General features: G+C 47.0%; 2 protein-coding genes across 2 annotated transcripts in view; one reads left to right on the forward strand and one right to left on the reverse strand.

Moving 5' to 3' along the window:
* LOC119397961 (cytochrome P450 4V2) overlaps positions 1-7,785 on the forward strand; it is a 98,559-nt gene extending 90,774 nt beyond the window's left edge. The window contains exons 9-11 of the mRNA XM_037665257.2: positions 1,717-1,783; positions 3,720-3,899; positions 5,130-7,785. Coding sequence (XP_037521185.1) covers positions 1,717-1,783; positions 3,720-3,899; positions 5,130-5,317 — 435 coding nt within the window. The 3' untranslated portion in view covers positions 5,318-7,785. The remainder of the gene's footprint in view (positions 1-1,716; positions 1,784-3,719; positions 3,900-5,129) is intronic.
* Positions 7,786-13,154: 5,369 nt separating this feature from the next.
* LOC119397974 (uncharacterized) lies at positions 13,155-22,258 on the reverse strand. The gene is made up of 5 exons (XM_049416449.1): positions 22,095-22,258; positions 18,457-18,587; positions 16,854-17,112; positions 15,883-16,122; positions 13,155-13,397 (listed from the first exon to the last, which is right to left on the reverse strand). Exons 1-3 carry the CDS (start codon positions 22,213-22,215, stop codon positions 16,882-16,884), a joined length of 483 nt encoding a protein of 160 aa, XP_049272406.1. The 5' UTR covers positions 22,216-22,258; the 3' UTR covers positions 13,155-13,397; positions 15,883-16,122; positions 16,854-16,881.
* Positions 22,259-24,727: the final 2,469 nt, after the last annotated feature.

Raw genomic sequence — 24,727 nt, forward strand, 5'->3', positions numbered from 1 at the left:
TTCTTAGTTTTTTTCTGCTATGCTGGCTTTTTTGTACACACGACGGCTTTTTGCCATGTGAACCTTCTCACGAGACATATAAGACATACATCCCTCTTGTGGACTTATAAGGCTCTCGCTTTATTAAATAAATACGCTCGAACACAAGCATACAAGCGTAAGCTAACGCATTCACACAGCACCCACTCATATTGAAGACGTACGCACGCATGCACACACGCATACATACACATACACACACGCACATACTCATATATATGCAGGCCGACAAACTCTCATGTATGTGTACACACACACAGGCACAGGCACACACAACCCGTTTTCAGAGGCTCGCACACATGAAACGCACACACAGAGCACAAGCTCTACACACGCCACGCTCTCTTATAACATGCGCACTTAAATATATGCAGACCGACAAACCCGCATGCACGCGTACAGACACAGGCACACGCAACGTGTACTCAAAGAGACGCGCACATTAATAGGAACGCACACAAACGCGCACACTCATATGCAGAAGACACACATACTTATAAACGCACATACCCAGGAACAGACATACGCACTCATTACAGACAAGGAAACATACATACATACATACATACATACATACATACATACATACATACATACATACATACATACATACATACATACATACATACATACATACATACATACATACATACATACATACATACATACACCCTATTATGAGTACGCAATTTTCATGTGCAGGTCGTGATGTACTTGGTTGTGGAAGCCTTCAGCTTGAAGAGCTGCGCTAGCCCCTTCCCCAGCCTATTACAGTAAAAGCTAGTTAATTCGGATCTCACGGGACCGCAAAAAATGTCCGAACTAACGGAATGCCGAATTATCGAAATTATCGGGAAAACAATAAACAAGTGTCTATTACATCAATAGACTTTCATTTTCTTGATTAGTACGCAAATCCTGTACTTATTTTCCATAAGAGCAGCGTAAAAGCATCTCTGGACTTCGTTCTCAATGCGACCATGGCGCCAGACTTCTGTACCTAATCAGCCCGGAACGGGCTCTCCACCGCCTCCCTTATTACGCACCGCCACCACTACGAGGCGCGCGTTACGATAGTTCTTTCGCAGGCAAAATTACTTGCAAGTGACCGTTCGTCCATCGCGATGTAGCGAGCGCGTTTTATGCCAGCATGCCGACAGCGGCCGAAAGCTCTTCATCTTCAAGCATCTTCAACAGCTTCCGCCATGTTTGAGTTTTGTGACATTGCGCGCGCATTGCATCAAGCTAAAACGAAGCAGTTGAGTGCCGGATCTGCATGTGGACCAAACCGTGGTTATTAACTGATGAAGATAGCGGTAAGGACATAGCCACCTCGTTTCGGTTGTCTGCGAATGCCGTTTTCGCTCTTTAGCGTCGCACATTTCCCGCATTTCGCGCTCGGAGCGCTCCGAGAGTTTGATGCGAGTTCCCTGGCCGGGACCAGGAAACAAGTCCGAATTGTCGGATTTTTCAAATTAACGAAGGTCGAATTAACGAGCTTGTACTGTACCTGCGTTCCGAAATATTTTGGTTAACGTGTTGTCCTCATCTTCTTCGTTCCGGCGGCATAAAACTGCATAACTCACTGATTTAACGCGTTTGCTGCGCAACTATTTTCAACGATGTCACAGGCATTTGGTATTCGTTGTATAAAACATTTACTTCTCTTTTTTGCAGGAGAGTCTTCGATTGTTTCCTTCGGTGCCTATAATTGGCCGAGAGATATACAAAGAGTTCCGTATAAGTAAGTCTTCCCTTCTTTTTTGTCTGTTCTTCCCTTTATAGCGAACTCAACGCAGGTTTGGGAAAGGCATCTGTAGCATTGATATCTTTGCATGTTTCACACCGCACACTTCGGTGAATATTCTTGATCCTGCCGTAACACAGCTAACGGGTTTGAAAAAATTACACCATTTCCCGCTAAAGGGAACCACGAGGCGATGCGAAGCCGGAGCACTTGCACGATCGCGTTCCGTTAGCGTTCTTTGGGCATGCAACCGACCTCGCGTCGTGGAACGCGAAGAGGAACGCTACGCGCGTCTTGTCTTCCCTCTAGCTACAGCCACTGTACTCTAGCCTGGCCGTTAATTCTCACAGGGCAAGCGAGGAACGCGGTCGGCAGGCGTGCGAGAGGGGGGCAGCGTAGGAGAGGAGAGAGAGGGGGAGGGGACGCGCATGCGCTGGTGCTCATCGCGGCGTTGCGCAGGAAAGAGTTTTGGCATGTCTAGCACGCGTTCCAGAGGAAGAGTGGAAAGTGTGAGGGGAGAGGGGAAGTGGAGAGGGGGAAGGGAGAGAGAAGTGGATAGGAGGAAAGGGGGAGGGGAGAGGGAAAGTGGAGAGGGTATGCGCATGCGCAGTAAGGGTGGTCACGCCGCACACCACCACCACCAACACCACCGGATTGAACTCCACCATAAGATACTTCGCATCTAAAAGCCATATAAGTAATTACTCCTGTGACGCCACCGTACTGGTGGCAATAAGCAGATGTATTTTAATTTTATCAATTAATTTTGTCGCACCTTAAAAGCCTTTAAATGCCACGCATGCGCATGGCAAGTGAATCGAGTGATATATGTTTTTTTTTAGCCGAGAGGTTGGCCACACCGCGTGTAGTAAGCCGCGCTATACAGCACATCAACTGAGCATGAACGAACGAACTGCTTCTAAACAAAACATCAGATGTAGGGTGAACTAAAAGTGTAAATATCGATTCAACGTAGGATACATTCCGTGAATTCGTTGTGCACGATATACTTACTGCCGTGTGAAATTCGGAACGGGAGATCAATTAAGCACTTGAGCATCGAATATTCCCCAGGGACTATCTACTCGAACACATTTACCCATAAAGAGTACTTAACGCAGTCATCAGGTGCAATGTGACACAGCTATTTAGGAATGAAAGTTATCCCACAGTAAAGGGGGATATGCGGCCGCCGAGCGCAGCGCACTCCTTCCCAAGCCGCCTCCAGCGTGTCGTTAAGAGCCCGTGATGCCGTGCAACGTGTAGCGGTAAAGGTAGAGGTTCAGGTCTCAAATTTGATCTTTAGATGGTTCACTGGGCAGTAAGGTCTGTGTAGTCGTCTAACGCGTGAAGCAAGCAAACAAATATGCGCAGCCATGTCTCACATGTGAGCAGTATCAGCCACATGAAGCGTGTATACGACAGGACGGAGGCAGTTGCTTCAGGGCGCGCAAGGCGTATACAAATCGCCTGGCGTTTTCCAGGAACAGGTTATGCGTTCAGTGTGCCATCTGGTGACTGCCAGTTGTAATCTGCGCGATAAATGAGTTCTATCAAGCAGACACAGCCTCGAGTTCGAATCTGACACGCAGAAAGAACATTTCACGGTTGGAACAAGGGACCCCCTAGAAGACTTTATGTTGAATGCAATGGAAAGTCACTATTGCATTTCAAAGAGTAAGTTATGGGTTTCCTCTCAAACTAGGCAGCAGTGCAATCTATGAGCGACATGTGCGGAATAGATATACTGACACCGGTGGCAATAAGGATCAATACAAGCATAGCGATTTTCGGCAACTTCTCGTGCATACATGAGCCTCAACGGCGTTTGCAGCAAATGATGTGAGACTATTAAAAGTTCAGCGGACCGGCGACCATATGACATTTTTATTTCTGTTTTTTGCTTCTTTTTTTTTTCTTGTCTCGGTATCAGACGGTCGAGTGGTGCCGGAAGGCTCGATCGTGATCATCTTCTCGTACATGCTTCATCGAGATCCCAAGTCCTTCCCGCAGCCGGAAGAGTTCCGGCCTGAGCGCTTCCTGCCCGAGAACAGCTTGGGAAGGCACCCTTTTGCCTACGTGCCATTTTCAGCTGGACCTCGAAATTGTATCGGTGAGTGCCCAGCTGGACATTTGCGCGGGTCGCAGTGCGCATGTCGAGGTTTCCCTCGCAAGTCTTTGATTGATTGATTGATTGATTGATTGATTGATTGATTGATTGATTGATTGATTGATTGATTGATTGATTGATTGATTGATTGATTGATTGATTGATTGATTGATTGTATACTGAAACCATTTGTCCTCGGTACTCTATGTGATGCACTGTATGATGAAACACCAAGCTCGCATAGTCGAAGTAACAAAGTCGGGGTGCTTACACACTCCAACAAACACTAAAGCGCGGTGCAAAAGATAATCACAACGATTCAACGAGATAAAGTGGCGAGAACAAGAAAAGTGACGTCGAGGATTGCGTCTCATATCCCAGTTTTTTTTTCTTCTTTCTCTTTGCGTGCCCTGTATTGCTGTGACTATTTATAGGTTAACGACACGTGGTCAAATGCATCAGCGGGTAGATAAAGCATAAAGGTAGCCCGACGTCTCAGCATCAATAGAAGTTCACTGTAGAAAAAAAGAAGCTGCTTCAAAGCCTGCAAAGGAATGTTCTTCATCGCGCGAAATTTCGATGCAAGCCGCAGTGTTTCCCTGAAGAAAAAAAAAACGGTTTGTTCAATAAAAGTGTTATACGCGCCTTCACTGTCTTTCTTTGAGACTCTGAGTTTAACAAGCACTCGTGTTACCAGCGTATAAGGTGCTTCGGCAAAACAAGCATGGTAAGTTGACGCCCCTCAGATGCAATATTACCCCACGATCTCATAAGTCTCCCGATGTTGAGACTGTTTTCTTTTTTCTTCTTTTCTTTCGTAGAGCGCGAAATAAGTAATGAACACTTAGGGCAGTTCGAAACTGTCTTACCATGTATGACCAAACCAACAAAATAGCTATGCGTAAAGGGCGAAAAGAAAGGGAAGCTTCAATCTGGCAATACTTTTCTTTGTTGTTTTGCCTTATTAGATTTCCCACATCTCGAGGAGTGTACGAAGAATAGGAACATGCGTTCCCAGGCTGTTACACAATGCATACCCATATATATATTTCGGTGCCTCTGCTATCTCAAAAAAAAAAATGTTAGCCATTATTGCGGTTAGATGGTTAGAACGAGGTACTATATGACTGTATAACTGAGGCTTTTTGTGAATGCCCTCAGAGGGCAACAGCTGTACCACACCTTGTTCCTTGAACAGTGTCCTGCTGACCTCTTCTTGTCCTCGCCCCGCAGGCCAGCGGTTCGCGCTAATGGAAGAGAAGATCGTGCTGTCCAACTTGTTCCGGCGGTTCAGCGTACGCTCGCTGGTGCCCCGCGACCAGCTCAAGCTGGCTGGCGAGCTAGTGCTTCGAAACCAGAATGGCATCCAAGTCACGCTATCACCCCGACAAAATACCCACGCCGTCGACAAGCACGGATAGGGACTCGACAGCCCATCACCCTGCCTTCATCGCTATATATATATTTTTTCGTAGTTCGAGCTGTGTACAGCATTGTTCGTCCAAACTTTGTGCGTATGGCGGAAGGCACGAGCCTGGGCACAAGTCTGTCCGTGCACTCATATCTGTGATGTCGCGCAGCAGCGGGCTGGTGCGCACGCGCGGTGTGCGTGTCAGCAGCGCACAGTTTGAATCAAACGCACCGTGCAAGCGCTCAAATGTCCACGTGTACGTAATATGCTTAAAATGATCGAGTCAGAACGAATGAGCGATTAACAATGAGACGCGATTCTTTTTGCGCACTTCAGCTTCAGACATGCGCCCAGAAATGTGAAAACGTCTTTTTTTTTTAAGTTGCATTCCAACACTGAGGGATCTTGCTCATGGGCAAGACGGCTTCCAGTCAGGGTAATGTCACTTCAGAACTTTACATCTATAACTTCCCTTTTCTCCATCTTAAGGGCAGGGTAGCCAACCGTGCTCAGCCTGGTTAACCTCCTCTCCTTACATACCTATCTCTGTGGAGAAACGGCAGTGTGAACATTTCGCACGACAGCGTAAAGTTTGGCCCGAGCCAAATGTACCTCAGTCAAGATAGCGTGAAACATTTCTGTCGACGTTTGGCGTAGCTCTTTGTGGATCACGACGTATCTTTGCTACAGTGCTTGTTGCCGTTGATGTGAACACTGAGAATGGCTCTTCTGTGTTTGTGTGCAAGACCAGCTGCACCAACCTGACGCATAAGCGCTGGCACATGGAGTGGGGCTTACAAGCTCTTGGCACCAGTCACAGGCTTCTTCCGAGACCATATGTAAATATTACATGGCGGAAGCAGCAAATACGAGACAAACGGAGAAGAGCAGCAGCCGCGCTTACTTTAAGTGTGTTCGTTGGCTGAACTTACGGTCGTGCTAATACGTCAACGGTATACGACGAAGCGTCAATTTGATCTGTACTCAAACCTGAAAGACGAAAAAAGGCACCGCACGCTACACGAGTCGCCGCTGAAAGGAAGGCATGTCAGAAGTTGTTGTGCATGTAGGTTCGCTATTATTGTTAATCGCAACACGAACGAGAGGAGAATTGCGTTCCACAAGATGCACGAAGTCGTTCATACTCATCAAGAAGCCTGAATTTTCAAAACCAAGCTACCAGTTTATAAGATAGGGGACGAAAGAGAGACCTTTAAGCGAATGACAGACATCTAGATTACCGGTGGACCTGGCTTGTTATTGCTTAATAGAAGAAAGCTTTAAGGGATGGAGGAAAAAAAATGGAGGGACAAACAGTGAAATATGCTTATATACACGAGGAAACGCTCTACAATCGGCTTAGCTCACAACGCAATGCAAATACCTCGAGAAGGGCAACGGCGGCCGCTGGCGCCACAGAGACCTGCTTTAACAGCTGCAACATTTGTATGTCTGTCTAAAGCCGATTCTTACTTTTGGACACTGGTGTGACGACACTGCATGCGATGAATGTGTGTGGCCTCGTTTTAGTTACATATGCCACAGCCAGGGTTAAGTGCTCTGAATGCGACAACAAACGAAGCCACGTGCAGTGGCAAAATATTGAACATGCTCGTGGTATAGGCTTACCTAAGAACGTGTACGTGCTCGAGACAGGTAAATGCACCATCTGCAGGTTTGATGCGCAGCCGTTTCGCGTTTATCGTAGCGCTTATCGTACAGGTCTTTAGGACAGAAATAGGTTGCTTCAGGAGCACGCGATCCTCGAGAACACGCTTAGTGAGAAACATTATGCCTAAAGGCACTGCGCTCTAAAGGTGTATATATGTTGTAGCTACTTAGCAGGCGTGTTATTTGATAACGAGCGTATTTCATGGCAAGATTGAAACATATACGGTTCAATATTCAGGTTTCTTGCTGAAAGAACAGTATATTAGAAGACTTGTGCCCAACTTGTGCCCAGGTGATATTTTTTTTCCTCGGTGAATGCGCGATCGATGCATTGTACACCTGTTGAGACGCGTTGTGGTGGGTTCTAAGGTTGACGTATAGTTCTCTCGACAGACGAGAGGACTTAATGTAACTTTTTATTGACGCATTTTCCTGAGCATACGTAGGCCATTAAGACCTGACGCTTTTAAATTGGGTAAACTAAGACCTGCAGTGTGGTCAGTCTCTATGTATTTTGATTGCGATACTAATTATATGGACACTCCATATAATTGCCGTCGCCGTCATGTTCCGCATAAAGTGCAAATTGATAACATTCCCCCGCGCATTCCTATGCTCTACCCGCAAGTAAAAGCGCGCGAGCTGGGACGACGATCGCGGCTGAAGCAGATAGGAAACGAGCCAACCCATCTCTGTCGCACGGAGGGCGCACGCGATAACATCATCCCGCGTGCGAGGCCTGCCGTCGATGGCTACTCAAGCAGCAGAGAGGAAACGCCCCGCCCGTCTTGAGGGAGCACGGAGATACGAGGGGGGAGGGGGGGTTGTGTCGCTCGAGCAGCAACTGTGAACTTTGATTCTAAGGGCGCGGTAGCGATCGCTGGCGCGAGCGCTCTCTCGCCGAGAGTCTCGGCAGACATCAGCAGACAGCTGGTATACCTTTCTACATGCTGTGCTCTCAACGCGAAGAGACTGTGTGAAAACTGCATCTCTCCCTACAGCGGCCATATTCGCTTACACCAGCGTTTTGTAGAGTTACGCGAGATCGGATACAAAAGAGTTAGCTGCCAGCGTTACTTCGTATAACATTACAATTGGTTGCTATCGCATTCATTGCTTCGGTATTGCGGCGAAACTGAGCTTCTTTTTATCTAACGCGAGTACTGTTATAACTGTCGCTTAGAGAATCTAACTAGTCGAGAAAAAGTCAGAGCAGTCAAAGAACCAGCCACTGTCAAACAGCCTACCATATACCAGGGCCAGTATGCACAAAACTTCATTGATATGTGTTGTGCGCGATTGGCCATCAACTCGTTACCACGCCTGTCGGTGAATGCAGCGAGTGGGACGCGTCTGAGCACCAGCCTTTGAGAGATGAATCTTGCGAAAATGAAGCAGTGTGAATGCAGGCCAAAAAGCCTTGCGCACTGCGCCATCAATTCGCCCCCCCCCCCCCCCCCCCCCCCAAAAAAAAATGTCTAAACGTACAGTATTGTCTAATACTTGTCCTGTCAAGTTCAAGCTAGTCCACTATTATTTATTGTCAAGTTGCATGTTTTTTTTTTCGTAACGATGCACAACGCCTTGCTTGACTATATATAGTGTGTCATCACCTGCAACATTTCTTGCAAAAAATGTACACACAGAAGCAATGCGTTAAAACAAATGTTAGGTAAGAATAGAGTGTACTAGAACAGGGGAGTGCTCGGAACGGCCACTGCACCAATGTATAGAAAGTGAAGCCCAAACAAGGTCAAGCCGCTTGTGGCGCTGCTATCGGTAGTCTGCAATGTGTTGTCGTTTAAGAGTCGCGCGCGGCTCCGCTAAAGTGGTGCAGGGGTAGAATGCCTGCTTCCCACTCAAAAGGCCCAGGTTCGAATCGCAGCTGTAGATGGTGGGTTTTTATTTTTAGCGTCACTTGTTATAGCTGTATTGGTTTTCCTTTGTTTCTTACAACTAGCTTCAGTTGCTACGTATTTCTACAAAAAGTAGCGTAAAATGTGGTCTCGTTTCGAATCTCGTATTCGCAAAAATCTCGGAGGCCATACTTTACGTTTTTGTTGAGTGCCGTGAGGTGGCCCTGCAAATAATTGGGCTCACTGTCAAATTTCTTCTAGTTCACTTCACATTTCACGTTACTTTATGTAGCAATACGTAGCAAATCAAGGTAGTTTAAAAAAAAAAAAAGCCCCGCCACGGTGGTCTAGTGGTTATGGCGCTCGACTGCTGACCCAAAGGTCGCGGGATCGAATCCCGGCTGCGGCGGCAGCATTTTCAACGGAGACGAAAATGTTTGAGGCCCGTGTACTTAGATTTAGGTGCAGGTTAAACTCCAGGTGGTCGAAATTTCCGGAGCCCTCCACTACGGCGTCTCTCATAATCATATCGTGGTTTTGGGACGTTAAACCCCACATATTATTATTTAGTTTGAAAAAACAAAGGAAAGCCAATACAGCTATAACAAGTGACACTAAAGATAAAAAGCCACCATCTACAGCTGCGATTCGAACACGGGCCTTTCGAGTGGGAAGCGGGCATTCTACCCCTGCACCGCTTTGGCGGAGGCGCGCGCAACTCCTAAACTACGACACATTGCAGGCTACCGATCGCAGCGCCACAGGCGACTTGACCCTGTTTTTGCTTCACTTTTCGAAGCTCGTTCCGAGCACCCCCTATTCTAGTGCCCTCTAGTAAGAACAAGATAACATAGTCACCAAAATGTTCGCTCTTATCAGTAAAGACCTAAAATGGTTCTAGTTCTAGCAAAAGGAATTAGCTTGGGCAAGTTGCTTCGGACCAAATCAATGTACTTTAACCTTGAACCCTTCACAACGCGTCGAAAACTCTAACCGCCACCATGCCCGCAGACGTCTGCGGAACGCCTTCCCAGTCTGAGAGTTCTATGTACGCGCAATTTTTTTTTTTGTTTTTTAATCATGCAGGAAGAACAACTCATTGTCTAGTCAACGTGCCGCGCCATACAAGTCAGGGTTTCTCGTCCACATGTTTGAACACGTTGGGGGTTGTTTTTCCAGTTTTGTGTCCACGCCGCTTCGCCTCATTGCGACCCACGCATAATCATTCTTGCCACCACGGCAAGTGACACCGCTATCCCAATTGAACGTGCGATTGCGCGCCAGTTGGAACAGAGCTGCTTATTCGGTAGAAACAGCTGACACGTTCGGTCAAGAGATGCAATGAATGTTCTCAATGAATGTTAATTTCCTGTGACGACAGCCGTTGCACTGTAAAGTAGCATTGTTCGAACGAAACTACAGCGCAAATAAAAACAAAACCAAAAAGACGACGGGCCTGCCATAATACACATTGGCCGCTACAATGCACAAGACATCGTGGTGCGCGGTGTGTTGTCATGCGATCACCACAATTTCAATGTGACCACTGCTTGAACGCCTTCCATATATGAAGGTGCTGAATAACATAATGACTAAGTGAAAAAAATAGTCAGCCTTTATTTTTGGTCGTCCGTTAGCATGTAAGACCTGTTCAGCTTTTAGGCGGCAGACATTACTCAGTCAAAGCAGTTGCCATGGTTACAGGGATCCCTCGAAGCGAGGCCGTCGCACTGAATTGTTTCGAAAGGACGCAGACTTGCGCACGGTTTCAGCAGCTTTCAAAGCGAGTGTTTAAGCTCTACAAGGATGCTCCATTAGAGTAAAATATAAGCTATAATGGCTAATTAGCGCAACAGGGGGTAGCGCACTGGTCTCAGAATGACACGGACATGCGACTTCTAGGCCCTTCATTTTTTCCTTAACAATGGATGCTTGTAGTGAAAAAGAACCCGAAGCTAGACTGCCTGTACTGGTGATGGCGACCACCCTACAATGCCCAATTAGTTATCCATTTGCTTATTGCCTTTATCGCCGCCTACGTTTATACGGTGGCTTAGAAACTTTCGGGAAGCCCTTCAGCGCCGCGCTCTGCCTTCGTATCATCAGATGGTTGTACAGCTATGGAACATGCTTAAGCGCCATCTTCGAAGTTCTAGCAAGTTGGACATGGTTGAATGCGAGCCGCTGACTATCGTGGTCTGTTATTCTGATCTCCAAGATACGGGTGACCTCTGGCCGCTCAAAAAAGAAAAAAAGAAAAAAACAGATGAGCACCTCCACGAATACATGCGTCCATCTGTTGTTCGATGGAACACGTGGACACAGCAGAAAGGAAATACTCGACTATCGTCGACAGCTCCTGCACGTCACTTCTGTGTGGTTAAATGTATCTGCCTTGCCACGAGGCAGCAGATCCTGTTTGCATATGTACTCGTATAAAAATTTAAAGAAGACTTTTAGTGCTCGCTATGAGAAATATTTACGCTGTTTTTGTAGATCCATGGTAGCTCTAAAATTGAATTGGCACCAGTATTATTACGCGACAAAACTGCTGCGCTGGTACGCGCTCCATTCAACTGTCGCATCCTTTCGAAGCAGAATTAGTCACCTTTATTTTAAACATCTAGCTTTGAAGGCTATACTACCTGACCCAAGGTTTAATAAGCGTCATTTTGCAAAAACAACGAAAACGTTCTCTGAGGCGTCAGCAGCCGGAACGACGAGAGTATATTCGTGGTAACGCAATGGTCCCTAACGGCCGCAGTCGACCTACACGGCAGAGCAACTGCGGATACTTTGTCTGGCAACGAATGCAAAATGTTCTCTTTGACACGGATAACGACAAAGACAGCTTGTCATAATTATGGACATATGCTGTCCAATCTGAAACTGTCGTAAAAGCTCTGAACACCCGTACCATGGCGACCAAAAATAATGACGGGTCACAAAGTGTTTACTTACCCAGCGTAGAAGATTACTGTTCTTTTCTTGAATTGTTACTGCATTGCGTGATATAGCAGCAACAGCGTCATCATGCGATATTCATCTCATCGGGAAATCTTGGCTATTTACATAGAATCACTGAAGCGGTCGTTGCTGATTTAGGTTATATTGATTTTAGGCTAATTAGCTTACTCCGCATCAGCGTGTCGAGGCATGAGAACGTACCCATTTCACACAGTGCACACATTGCTCACAGTGCATTTATTTGTGTACTCTTCGCGTGCCGTTTGCCAGGGCGCGCTTGCATCTGGTTACAATGGAAACAGTGATATTTCTATAGCCAACTTTTAGCGCAGTGTTATCTTTTTTTTTCACAACCTGGCCCATTTTTGTTTTGTTTTTTTTCTGGCTTTCACTTTTTCCTGTTCATCTTTTCTGTATGTGAACCTAATTTTTCATTGTACGCTTATATCATATACACACACTTCCTTTCTACCTACATCTTGTAATAAATGTGTCCCACACTGCTATATGTTGTATTGTTCGTGTAACACCATCTACGACAAGCAGCAGCTATACGCGCGCACTGGTACATGGGAATCCGGTAAGTTCGGGGGTAGTCTCGCTACCGCGTTCTGGTGAAAAACGCGAGAGGAATAATTAGATGTAGCGATGCCTCCGTCTACAAACATAGCTTTGTTGTAACAACATTAGGCTTCCTGAACAAGCATCGTCATCTTAACACGCCTCGCCCTCATCCAGTAAGATGTACCACTGTGTGCCCTTTGAAGATATTGCGACGACTGGCAAAGTTCATGCGTATAACATTGAAGCACCACTCACCCACACACACGCACGCACGCACACTACAAACTGCAGACACACGAGTTTACTTACTGCAATCATAGGCGTGCACAGGGTTCCTCATTAGGGGGGGGGGGCGAAGGTTCATCGCAGCGCCCCCCCCACCCTAAAAAGTTCATGTATGGGGCAGATTTTGCGCCCCCCCCCCCTCTTAGGTGACTAGAAGGGTCAATGTACGGGGCAGATTTTGCGCCCCCCCTCTTAGATGATTAGGGGGGGCCGCTCCCCTGCCCCCCCTCTGCGAACGCCTATGACTGCAATAACATCACACACAATGCACACGATATTGGTGGCATTAAAGACTGGCTCACTCGCTGTGTATAGCTATTAGTTGCACCCACGACGGCAGGCATGGGACGGTGGATACTGAAGTAGGATATTTATTTAAATCTTTCATGCTTTCGACACCCCGAACGAAGACGAAATCTGGGCCACTTCCTGTCCTAGCCTGATGCATTAAATCCGTGTTACAAAGGAGTGCTTGACGTCCGGTTTGTCTTATAGAGCCGTGTGAATGACGTCACCATAGTTTTTTTTTTCTCTTCATTCTTCTGCAGTGAGCGATGAAGTTGTCAAAAGTCAAATAAAATCGAATAAAAAGTATGTACGCCAGGCACCATAACGCGACGTTGTCGAGATCGACGTTCAGTCGTGCTTGCGCGCCGCCATGGTCACTTTTCGCAGTGACCTTCGGAGAAAGCCTGTCGGGCGTTGCTTCTGGAATATGGTCGGTGGCGACGGAGGCCCTTCGTAACGCTGAGAGGAAAAGACAAGACGTCACATGACTTTACAAAACAAACTCCTGAGCATTGACGTATAGTCATTATGAATTAATCGAAGCGGCGAAACCTATTTCGTGCTGCCGATGGCATGATTTCCTCCCATCCTCCCCCGTTTGCACTGTTTATTCGTACAATGGTTTATCACTTCGTGAAAAAAATATTCGAAGCTCATGAGACGTGTCAAGTAATAACTCACAAGACACTAGTTTAATAGGAAGGAGGTCTCGTTAGCTAGTTGGTGAACTTCAGTAGAATGTAATAATTTTTTCGCAGGGCTGGGGGAGGCTTAACGTCCCAAAATTACGATATGATTATGAGGGACGCCGTAGTGGAGGGCTTCGGAAATTTCGACCGTCTGGGGTTCTTTAACGTGCACCTAAATCTAAAAACACGGCCCAGTACAATGACATCGCTTAAATCGCCAGTCACAATGCGTCAAACTTATCTTCCGAGACAATAAACAAGAAATGTTTTAACGCGGAGCTGTTCAAGGCGGCCGTTAGTCCGTGAGCCGCGAACAGGAAATTATCATGAACCAGCACGCGCTCTCTTCGTTCTCTTTATCGTCGTCGTCGTGGGCTCCCAGAACACGTGCGTCATGCAATAACTCTGATGGGCGAGACAACGAGTAGAGAGAGAGAGAAGTAGTGATAAAGATGGAGAAAAATTCCATGGGGAAAATTTTCTTCGAGAGGAGAGATTCGAACCCGCGTACCCACGATCCGAAGGCGAGCGCCTTAACCTCTTGGCTGTCAGGCACGTTAGCAGAGCATTGCCTTGTATAGAACAGCGAGGAGGTGGGAAAGGGAAGTGAGGGTGAGTAGGGGAGGGAGTGAAGCACAGCTGGAACGAAAGGCAGAAAGATGGAGAGAAAGAATCGAAGAAAGAGCGAGAAAGATAGAACGCGAAGAGAAAGAAACATACCGAGAAAGAAAAAAAAAGGATAGAGACAAAGAAAGAAATATAAATAAACAGATACAAAAAGACACACAAGAACAGAAGATAGAAAACGAAATAGAGGACGAAAGAAAGAAAGAAAAAAATTTGCGAGACTTAGCAAAACAGCAACAGCCAGGACTACATACCTAGGGGCCCATCAGCTCCGCTGTCTCTTTAGCATTGCCCCTCCAGTGCAATTATTATAATAATAAGCTACGCTAATTTTCGATAGCGCCAAACCTCTTTAATGTAAATGCTCGTCAGGTGACTAGCAAGTGTTGTAACGGTGCTAGAGTAAGGCGTAAAAGTTGACGGTCGAGTCGAAGAGTCGAGTTGACGGCGTTGGCGCGCTTATGGCGAAAAAAAAAAGAAAGCAACGCCTCTATTTTTTGCTTTACGTTGAGTCTAGATTAGTGCCCGCATTATTGTGAAAAATCTCTAAGCTTCTAGGGGGGAAAAAACAAAAGAGTGGGGTGGGGGTGCACCAGAGGACATGGGATTATTTCAGCGCGCACCGAACAGGCAAAGACGAAAGGAAGTGGACAAAGAAGCTCTGAATGAACTCAGTTTTACTGGTGAAAAGGAAGCGCGCGCGCACACAATATATTATACCCAGGACAGCTCCAAAGCGCACGCACAAGATAAAACAAACAAGTCAAACAGTGAGGCCAAAATGCGAAGAAATACACATTTGACAACACTTCTCAATAAGTACAAAATGATCATGACGCATTCAGAAAGGCGAATTCCTTGTCTGTCGAATCGAAGGCTTCGGTGATTTCACGTGTTAGTGTATTTCTACGACTAAACGAAATTGCAGCATCAGAGCACGCAGGATGGCATTGGCCGTTTTTGCAATGATCGGCCAAGAGTGAATAATTACATTTATGTAATGAGCGTCGATGTTCTGTCAAGCGAGTGTTAATGCAGCGGCCATGTCGGACCAATGTAAACATGGCCGCATATTAAAGGTAGCACATAAACTACTCCTGTCCTGCACATTACAAACTTAGCGCTTTCCCTTGACAAAATTGTCGGGCAGAAGAATAGAAAGTGTACTTTTTCGAAGGAAAACACTAAGTTTGTACTGTGTAGGACAGGAGTAGTTTGTGTGCTACCTTTAACACGCGGCTATGTTTACATTGGTGAGACTGGCCGCTGCATTAGCACTCGCTTGAAAGAACATCAAAGGCACTGCCCTACTTCACAAAATGGTGATGAATATGGCGTACTCGGCACCTCGACCCTGTACTTGCAGTAGTCGCCCGAAGAGTTTCCAACGGGCTCTTTTAAGGCCGCTCCCACAGCTTACGCTGTCACTGTGCTGCGTGTTCGGCGCACGGCTGGCGTTCCTTTACGCCACATTGAATACAGCAAATTAATAGCCCGAAAGGATGCATCGAAAGGCAGAGATGTTCTAAGTACAGTTGTGGTTGGCTACCCTTGACGAAGAAAGGCAGAACGGAGGTATAGAGACGAGTTCCAATCACAAGAGCTCGAAAACTACCATGCACACTTACCGAGCAAGGACTGGAGCTGTTGGAGGCAGCTGCGAATGTGGAGTCCAAATCTGCGATGCTGTGGTCTTTCGCCGAGCTCTTGGGTTTTGGGTGAAATACCTTTCCTAGGAGCCGTTGCCAACCTTGCTTTTTCTTGGGGCACGCTGCCGACACCACATGGTCCCTGTGTGGCGACCCTGCGTCCCACTGCTCAGAGAGCGTAAAGCGTTCGTCCGGCTTGCATTTCAGCTCGTCCGAGGGCTGCGAAAAAATTCAGGCACGACAGAGTTGCAGTCAACGCAAGACACGAAACCTTGAAAGTCATTTGAAAGATGGGCAAGAACCTATAGATGCGCACGCAGTGTTAATGACTAGTTACAGAGTTCCCATGTAGTCCACGTTTAAAATATACTTGCAAAACGCTTCCAAGCCTTTTGGAAAGCCTCTGAATGCGGGCGGCGTAAAGTAATCTTAGACTAATATTAGCTCGCGATAAGGAACACGCAGACAAAAGAGCCAGATAAATCGGACTATCGAAGGAACAGCAATACGTGTGTGTTCCCTTCTCGGGCATTAAAATTTTTCGAGATATTTCCGAAACATCCAGAAAAATAAACCGGAAAGTTTATTCCTGTTGCTCAATATCTGAAGGCAATTGGCAACTCGCTAACCCCGTATTCAATTAATGCACTGTGGTAGATCTTGTGTTTCCAAAAAAAAAAAAAGCACTGCACTACGTTCAGCGTTACTGTTACAATTATCTGTAAACTTTACAATTCACTTATGGTATTATCGGTATCAAAGCAATAAGAATTTTTTGTACAGGGAGCCATATTAATCATGTTTGTTGTAAAGACAAAGGAAGAGATATCGTTGAGGTAAAATAAAATAAGCAGAGTTACTAGAAACATTCCCCTTTTTTTGCTGACCAAAAGCCGCATTACTTTCCTAGTGAAAGAAGTGACGACTATTATCGGTCTGCAAGTGTATACCGCAGTTGACAGTCGAGATGCGTTTGATTCAAAGACTCGCCTCAGTAGCGGCAGCACCACGAGAAGCTGCCGACCCCTTCCTCTCCAGTGGTCTCCTCAGCGAATGCATCAGTGGCGTGGGCGTAGACGGCCCACTCCTCGAGAACTGCAGGTCACCACGCAAGGAGTCGGACGACAGAGAGCGGCTGTGGAGCGCGTATTTGGCCTCGAGCTCGTCCCAGGGCACCGATTCCTTGGTTATCCAGTAGGGCTGCTCGCGCTTTGCAAGTGCAGGAACAAAAGATAACGCCATCCGTTCTGCTGGTGAATTTGAAGGTTTAGTTTAAATGCAAGCCGTCGTACTGGTACATCCGCCACTTGGATATATCAAATCAATCAATCAAATCAAATCTTTATTTCCAACTCGAGTTGGGGGTCCCTCAGGCGAAAAGCGGTTAAAAAGAAAACACTTGAAAGTGCCTGAGGGCCCACGTACATCGCAGCAGTTTCAAATCGGGCTTTTGACAAATAAAGTACAGTAATAGCAGGGCGGAAAAAAAAGTACATGGAAGGAAAAATTAGGAGGCTATTGTACAAATATATGTAGAACAAATAGACAAAGAACAAATGAATTAACTATATAAGTGCAGGAACAAAAGTTAATGTCATCCATTCTGCTGGTGAATTTGAAGGTTCAGTTTAAATGCAAGCCGCCGTACTGGTGCAGCTGCCACTTGGATATAAAGAGGGAGAGAGAGGGAAGCAAGGAAAGGCAGGCAGGTTAACCAAACGTACGCCCGGTTTGCTACGCTGCACTGGGGTAAGGGATAAAGGGGAGAAAAGACGCGAACAGAATGACGCACACACTTCAGGGAGCACATCAAGTTTACAGGGGGTCGCACACATCTGTTTACTTTAGGTATTTCAGTAGCGCTTTCGTTGCCTTCTGCTCCCTTAGCATATGTAAGGAGGGTCTGGTAAGCTTGGCGGCTAAAGTTGACGTCTGGAGTTTTACGTGTAAAAAGCAGAATATGATTGTGAGTCACGCTGTAGTGGGCTTCGAATTGATTTTGACCGCCTGGGGTTTTTTAACGTGCACCTAAATCTAAGTGCATCGGTGCTAGTATTTCGCCCCCCACTAAAACGCGTCCACCGCGGCCGGTAATCGAACCTGCGTCCTCAAGCTCAGCAGCGCGACACAAGCTTACTTGCCAAGGCTAAGTCGGCGGGGGATAAGGTCCTAGAAAAATTGATATGAGGACAGCGCACTTGACGTAAAGCGAATTAAAGTCGCACAGTGCCACTCTCGACCACGCTAGTATTTTAAAAATGCGAGAAATAATATACCCACTCGTATCTCGCAAATGTACTCGTCCTACGTTTCAGCGAGAACACGCCACCGATATTTTGGCCTTTTACCTCAATTGAGGCTTCACAGATGCATGCATATTATCTGTGCACAGCACTCAAAATTGAACCAGGCTGAAGTTGAAAATAGAGTTAGCGCACATAGCGGCAAACTAGATGATGGCTATGAACAATGGTTATCAATGCATTTCGCAGCTTAGATAGTCATACTAAAGGGTTGTCGAAGCTCGAGTACACGCTATCCTAGTGCGCGTACCTTCATCCGCTGCACGTAATCCCAGAGGCGCCACTTCTCGGCGATTGTGATAGTCTTGCCCCGGCGTTCTGCCAGCTTGTCGATGTGGTCGAAGGAGAAGTCGAGGAGCTCCTCCATTTGGACGTCCTCGTCTGTGCAAAAACATTGAGCAGTTAGTTTGACGCCTATAATGGAAAGCACAGCTTGGGTCAACACTGACCAGAGCCCTGCTAAGCAAAGAACCGGTAAGGTGGCAAGATCTGTCATTTCAAAGGGGGAAAAATCATGCAGTTTATTACGGTGCCAACGAATAGAATAGGCTTGTCGCTCGGTATAGAATCGTCATAGTATCAGTATGAATGCTGCGACAGCTTATATAGAGACACGTTGGACTGAAGCTTAACAGCAGAGCCTGATCCTATTTGACAGCAGAGCCCCTGATCGCTATTTGCAAGGTAACAAACGTACGCGGATATTGCAAAATGCGCATGCTCCGCATAACGGCATGCTTGCAACCGAACATGCCCGAACGCGGGAAGGCTAGGCGCGTAACATTCAAACATAGAAAGCAAGGGTCGCGATTTGAATTTCGTCTTGTTTCCTTCGCACCCGTAGAGACCGGTGTCAGTTACACAACAATGGGAAAAGGCAATCTTAGCACCCGCTGTCCTCAACATTCACCAGGTGGGTTAGTTGCGATATCCGGGATTGGTTGCTTGAGCGTCGTCTGCTAAAGAGAGAGAAATAGATGAAAAGGAAGAGGCAGGGAGGTTAACCTGGTGCGAGTGACCGGTTTGCTACCCTGCACAGGGGTGGGGAAATAGGGGTCGGAAAGAGGACAGAGAGAGAGGTGCTGAAACCACGCACGGCCTCGGGCTTGCCTTAAATTCCGTGTTCATACTGTCACGCCCGTTTCTTGCTTTATTTTGATGCATTCGGGTTTCACCCATAAAGACTGTTAGCAACGCTTGGCGATGATCCGATTACAAACAGCCGAAGCTGTGATCGCCGCTATCAGTGTACTACATGTATTGCTCGTACTTAGACTTTTCGTTTCCCGGGCACGTTCGACCAAATAAAGAGTTTCGTCTTTAAAAGCCCAAGTGCCATCTGCTTCACATTCACGACCACGTGACAATACCTATATATATATATATATTTTGGGGTAGTGCTTTTGACGGCGCAGTTAAGTATACGAGTAGCAGGCTCTGTGGGGCGCGTATGTATACGTATGCGCGCGCATGTTTTATATGACTGGCCGACGTTACGCACTGTGCCTTCGGTTATGCTTCGGGCCAGTGTCGTAGCCAGGGGGTGGCCGAAGTGTAGCGCTAATAAGCGGCGTGGCAAAATCGTTAATCTTTTTTCGTTGAAACCGTAATACACCGTTGAAAATGCGAATTGCGGGGTTTAATCTGTAGTGGCGGTTCTGTGGTTATGAGCCTATGACGCGAAATCGGACAGCTGGGCTGGTTAGTTAGGTTGATTTGACGTATTAGCTGCTCTAAAGAACGAACAGACCACACAAGGGAGACCGACCCGTCTTTGTGTGGTCTGCTAATATGTCAAATTGAACTATTTCTCGTATTTATTCGGGTTTATCCCCATTTAGAAACACGTTATAGTATACAGGGTGTTCAAAGTTAAGCTTTATGGCTTTCTTAATATTCAGCACTGGGAAGAACGTGAAAACCACCTCTGCAGATAAGTTATGTTTCCAGGGGGACACAAAGTGAGACAATTATCTCCGTCAGCCGCCCAATTAGCTAAGACTGAATAATGAATTTTAATGAGTGCAGCAAGCGGGCATGTTTGTATTGAAAAACTGGAGGCAGTCGCGTTTCTACACAGTTCCACTTGGAAGAATTCTAGCATACATGTCTGTGCCACGAGATATCCGGCTGCAAAGTGTAATTGCGGTTTGCATGATTACGCATGCAAGACGGTGAGGATCGGAGCAAAGCACCTTCCCGATGTGCCGCGACAGTTGCGTGCGGCATCTAATCTGACAACGGGTCGAAGGCATAGGCAAAGATAATACCGCGGTTACCCTGTTGCTACCAGCTGGCGATAACAAGCATATAATATCTGGGGTTTAACGTCCCAAAACCACGATATGATTATGAGAGACGCCGTAGTGGAGGGCTTCGGAAATTTCGACCACCTGGGGTTCTTTAACGTGCACCTAAATCTAAGTACACGGGCCTCAGACATTTTCGCCTCCATCGAAAATGCAGCCGCCGCGGCCGGGATTCGATCCCGCGACCTTCGGGTCAGCAGTCGAGCGCCTAACCACTAGACCACCGTGGCGGGGCTGGCGATAACAAGCAATGACTGCTCGTCACATCAGGGAGAAACATTGCGCCGATCCTTACCGTCTTGCATGCGTAATAACGCAAACCGCAATTTTAAACTTTGCAGCGGGATATCTCGGGGCACAGACGTGCTATAGAGTGAAACTGTAGAAACGCGACTGCCTCCAACTTTTCAATACAAACATGCCTGCTTGCTGCACTGATTAAAAAGTTTATTAGTCAGTCCTAGTTGGGCGGCTTACAGCGATAATTGATGTCCCCATGGATACATAACTTATCTGCAGAGGTGGTTTTCACGTCCTTCAAAGTGCTGAACTTTAACAAAACCATAAGCCTTAACTTTGAACACCCAGTAGATTGCGACACATTACGTTTACCGTGTCGTAACAAGCGAAGACATGAACGGGAACTAAGATTGAGCGAACACTCGAGAAACCACGGGCATTGCTTTCGATACTTGCATTCACGCTGCCGACTTCTCTTTACTCGACTGAGCATCCTAATGCTTCGACTTAATATACGAGGGACAGGGTCGCACTGCTCCGAATTGATATCTGCACGCAGACTGTGGGGTTCGCGTCGTCCGCTACGAAGAGGCCGTTGCGAGGCCCTTCAAAAACTCGGAACACATTTATTAGTGGATGAAATTCGGATAAATTTGAAAAATGGTTACTTCGCACAGAACCTAACTTGCCTAACTCATGGGTCATTACCCATTTCCCCCGGCGGGGAGCACCAGGCACACCAACACTCGCCGGCCACACTTTCCGCCAGTCCGTCCCCGACTGCCCGGGCACCACCCCGAGTGCAACCGCTAGGCGCATTAGTGGGCCACGCGCATTGCCACTGAGCAGCACGTGGCGCAGTCCAGCCGGCCGGGCGATGGGCGTGGCTCGCACACGCCGTAATTTAAGAAGCACCTTTTTGAGAAACCTTAGAGTCGTCTGATCGCCACTGCTTTCAACTTCATAAACGAGGTCGCCGAAGTTAGCATGCACCAAGACTGGCTTTCCATCTCTTTGTTCCCAAATATTAAGCTATAACTCGCGGTCAGAGTTCAACGCTTTAAGGCTCGAAGTGACTTAAACCACAGATTCATTTGCCTGCACAGTAAAAGTTGGAATTTCGACAAGTTACTCCTTTTACAAAATTAGAACCATAGAAACCTGCATGAGCGTCGGCAGGGGGGTGCAAAAGGGGTACTTGCCCCCCACACAAGCTACACCGGCGCTCCCTTCCTACCCCCCGCAATGCAACACGGCTTTACGCCCCACATGGAAACAAGGGTAGGAACAGACGCAGATAGGACACGCTGTTGTGCAAAATCTGCATGTTTTAGCTTACCCCAAAGCAAATCCTGAACATTCTCGTCGACGCTGAAGCATGAAAGAGACCTCCCCGAATCTGCACGGGCAGCTGCATGACGAGCCTTAGGTTCAGATGTGTTCGGCATCGTTCCTTCCATGGCACCTGCGTCCGACCGTCGTCTACTGCACTGACGCTATCGTAATCACACTCGGTGGCAAAACCAGAGCGCGGCTTCATATACAGATCTCGCGCACGCGCAGTGCGTGACTCGCAATTATTCACTATCGGCACAATACTTTTTTTACATCACTGGTGAACTACTGTGTCTTGAGCTATTTGGAGGCCTCCTCGATTTCGCTGTTCTCTAACCATGCGCTACAGTTGAAGGAGTGCGTCACTTTTGTCCTCTATTTCGCAGTGCAGCGCACCGCCCTCTTCGATTTGACTTCGTGCATGACACGACCAGCAACAATTCAGGGTTCTCCTGGGCTCGCTACTCCGTAGGTGCAGGCGTCGTCTCAGTTCCCTGTTGCAGACGAGAGCGCTGCACTGCCATTTGACTCGTGGAGCGCGGACGTAAATATCTGCCACCTTAGCTGCAACAGCTATCCTAGCCTGCGCAAGAATATTACGTAGTAGAAGATGGTGGTGTGGACAGCGCTGAATCGATTTTGGAAAAATGTAGTTTGAAAAGAGTTTTTTTTTGCACTCTTTTCAATTTTACTGTCCTTTTCAAACACCACATGCAGTTGCGGTAAACAGCTATCGCGTTTTCAATGGAACGAGTGAGTTTTTCGCGAATAATAAGGCGTGCAGGGCGAGTGTTGAAAAACTTGCACTACAGCCTGAGAGCTTCTGGGAAACAAAACGCACGAGGCGATTGCTGTGATCATGGTGTGGAAAGCTTCGATTTTGTTCCCACAGCAGTTAAAGATCCTACAATGGGAGTCTATAGGAAAACGACGGAAATTATGACTCCTTTTCGAGACAAAAGCGATTACTGCGATAAAACTAGGGCAGTCATCGTAACACTTGCCTCAGTTGGCGTAACGTTGTTCCCTGAAGCTTTATTTGAAAGACAGTCGTACAAATTCCAGTATATATATATACGATGTGGCCGGTGAACGGTTGTGCAGCGCGAGCAGTCGGTTTTTTCAATAAGAAACTCGCTAGCAGACGCTGGCTGCGCCGGCGTTGTCTCTCGCGGGCGAGGGCGCGTTCTCGTTCCTTGCGAGCTGGTAGTTCAGCGTTCATCGCAGAAAAAGTGTTTCCATAGTCAACGAGCGCCGTTCGCTCTCTCTCGCCACACGGCGAGCGCTGAGGCGGTGGCACCCTCTCGCGCTCAAGCAAATGGACCGTCACAACAGCAGACAACGATACACGCCGCCAGGTCAGGACCCTACGGTGCTTCGACCCTAAAACAAAATTCATAGCCCAATTTTGCAGAATGACCTTATTTTTCCCAGTACTTATTTGTGTCTTTTCTCCCAACTTTTCTGCCACCAATCATCTAACCATCGCTTACTTATTTCTATCCATTGTTGTCCCTAAAACCCAAGGCTTCATGTAGGCTAGTGCCCAAACATACACACGGGTCTCCTCATATCTCCTCGTTCAGTTAAAACATGCTGCTCCGCTTCCTCAGCTTCCCCATAGCATGCACATTTTTCTTCGTCTTTACTGAATCTCGCTTTTAGCTACGATTTTAAAGGTAACCCAACCTAGCTTCACACAGTAAAGCACGTCCTGTTGAATTGTCATAAAATCGGAGGAGGACTGTGTCGCTCCGCCAGGAACAGTGTAATTTGGTCGGCCAGGGGCGATCGCGCGCGCATTGTATTGACACGTATTAGGAAATGGCTCATGCCTTTGTACGCACTGTATTCTAACCGCTCAATCCGCGTTGAAGGGATAGACAGCACGAAGGTCGCTTCGTTCGCTGCAGCGGCCGCGTTTCCTTACGCCAGCGTTTTCTAGAGTTACGCCAGAACGGATGCTAAATGAGTTAGTTTACTTCGGATAACCTTCAAATTTGTTGCTATTACATTCCTTGCTTCGCCCTTGCGGCGAAACTGTTACTATTTTCTTATTTTTTTTACCAGGTCCTCGTAGACACGTGGTGCGTGACGGGCATGGATATGCAAAATAAATGTTCCATTTAGCAGTCAGCACTGGTCCCGTGTTCTTCCTCTTATGTCTCGGTTTTTTTCGTGCTGTCCATTACGTATGTATTTTGTTTGTTGAAAACTCTCCAGGCATTGTCGTAGAACTATACTTACAAGTTGCTTACCAGGACGTTTCGTTTCGTGTGGTTTTGCAAACAGGGTAATAAAGTTTGGATGTATTTGTGGGTACGGCACCTACAACGTCAGTTAAAAGATGGCGCGTTCTTCTGCGAATACAGCGTGTACTTTGATTGTGAGAATGTGTACGTTGGCCGGCTGTAAATGGGTGCTCCTGCGAAGAAGACCGTTCAGCAGCCGCAAGTTTCATACTTAAGAATTTGAGATAGGTGTAGCGAAACGTCGGGGTTGTTAAAAGTTAAGAGCATCGGAAGACCAGGAGACGAAGAAGTGTGGGAGCAAGTCCGCACAGGCAAGCGACGGGGAGTCAACACGATGATTCCGGAGAGCACTCATTGGGGGGTTTATTTATCTTACACAACTTAT

The sequence above is a fragment of the Rhipicephalus sanguineus genome, chromosome 1 (assembly GCF_013339695.2).
Source record: "Rhipicephalus sanguineus isolate Rsan-2018 chromosome 1, BIME_Rsan_1.4, whole genome shotgun sequence".
In the NCBI taxonomy this organism is placed as follows: domain Eukaryota; kingdom Metazoa; phylum Arthropoda; class Arachnida; order Ixodida; family Ixodidae; genus Rhipicephalus; species Rhipicephalus sanguineus.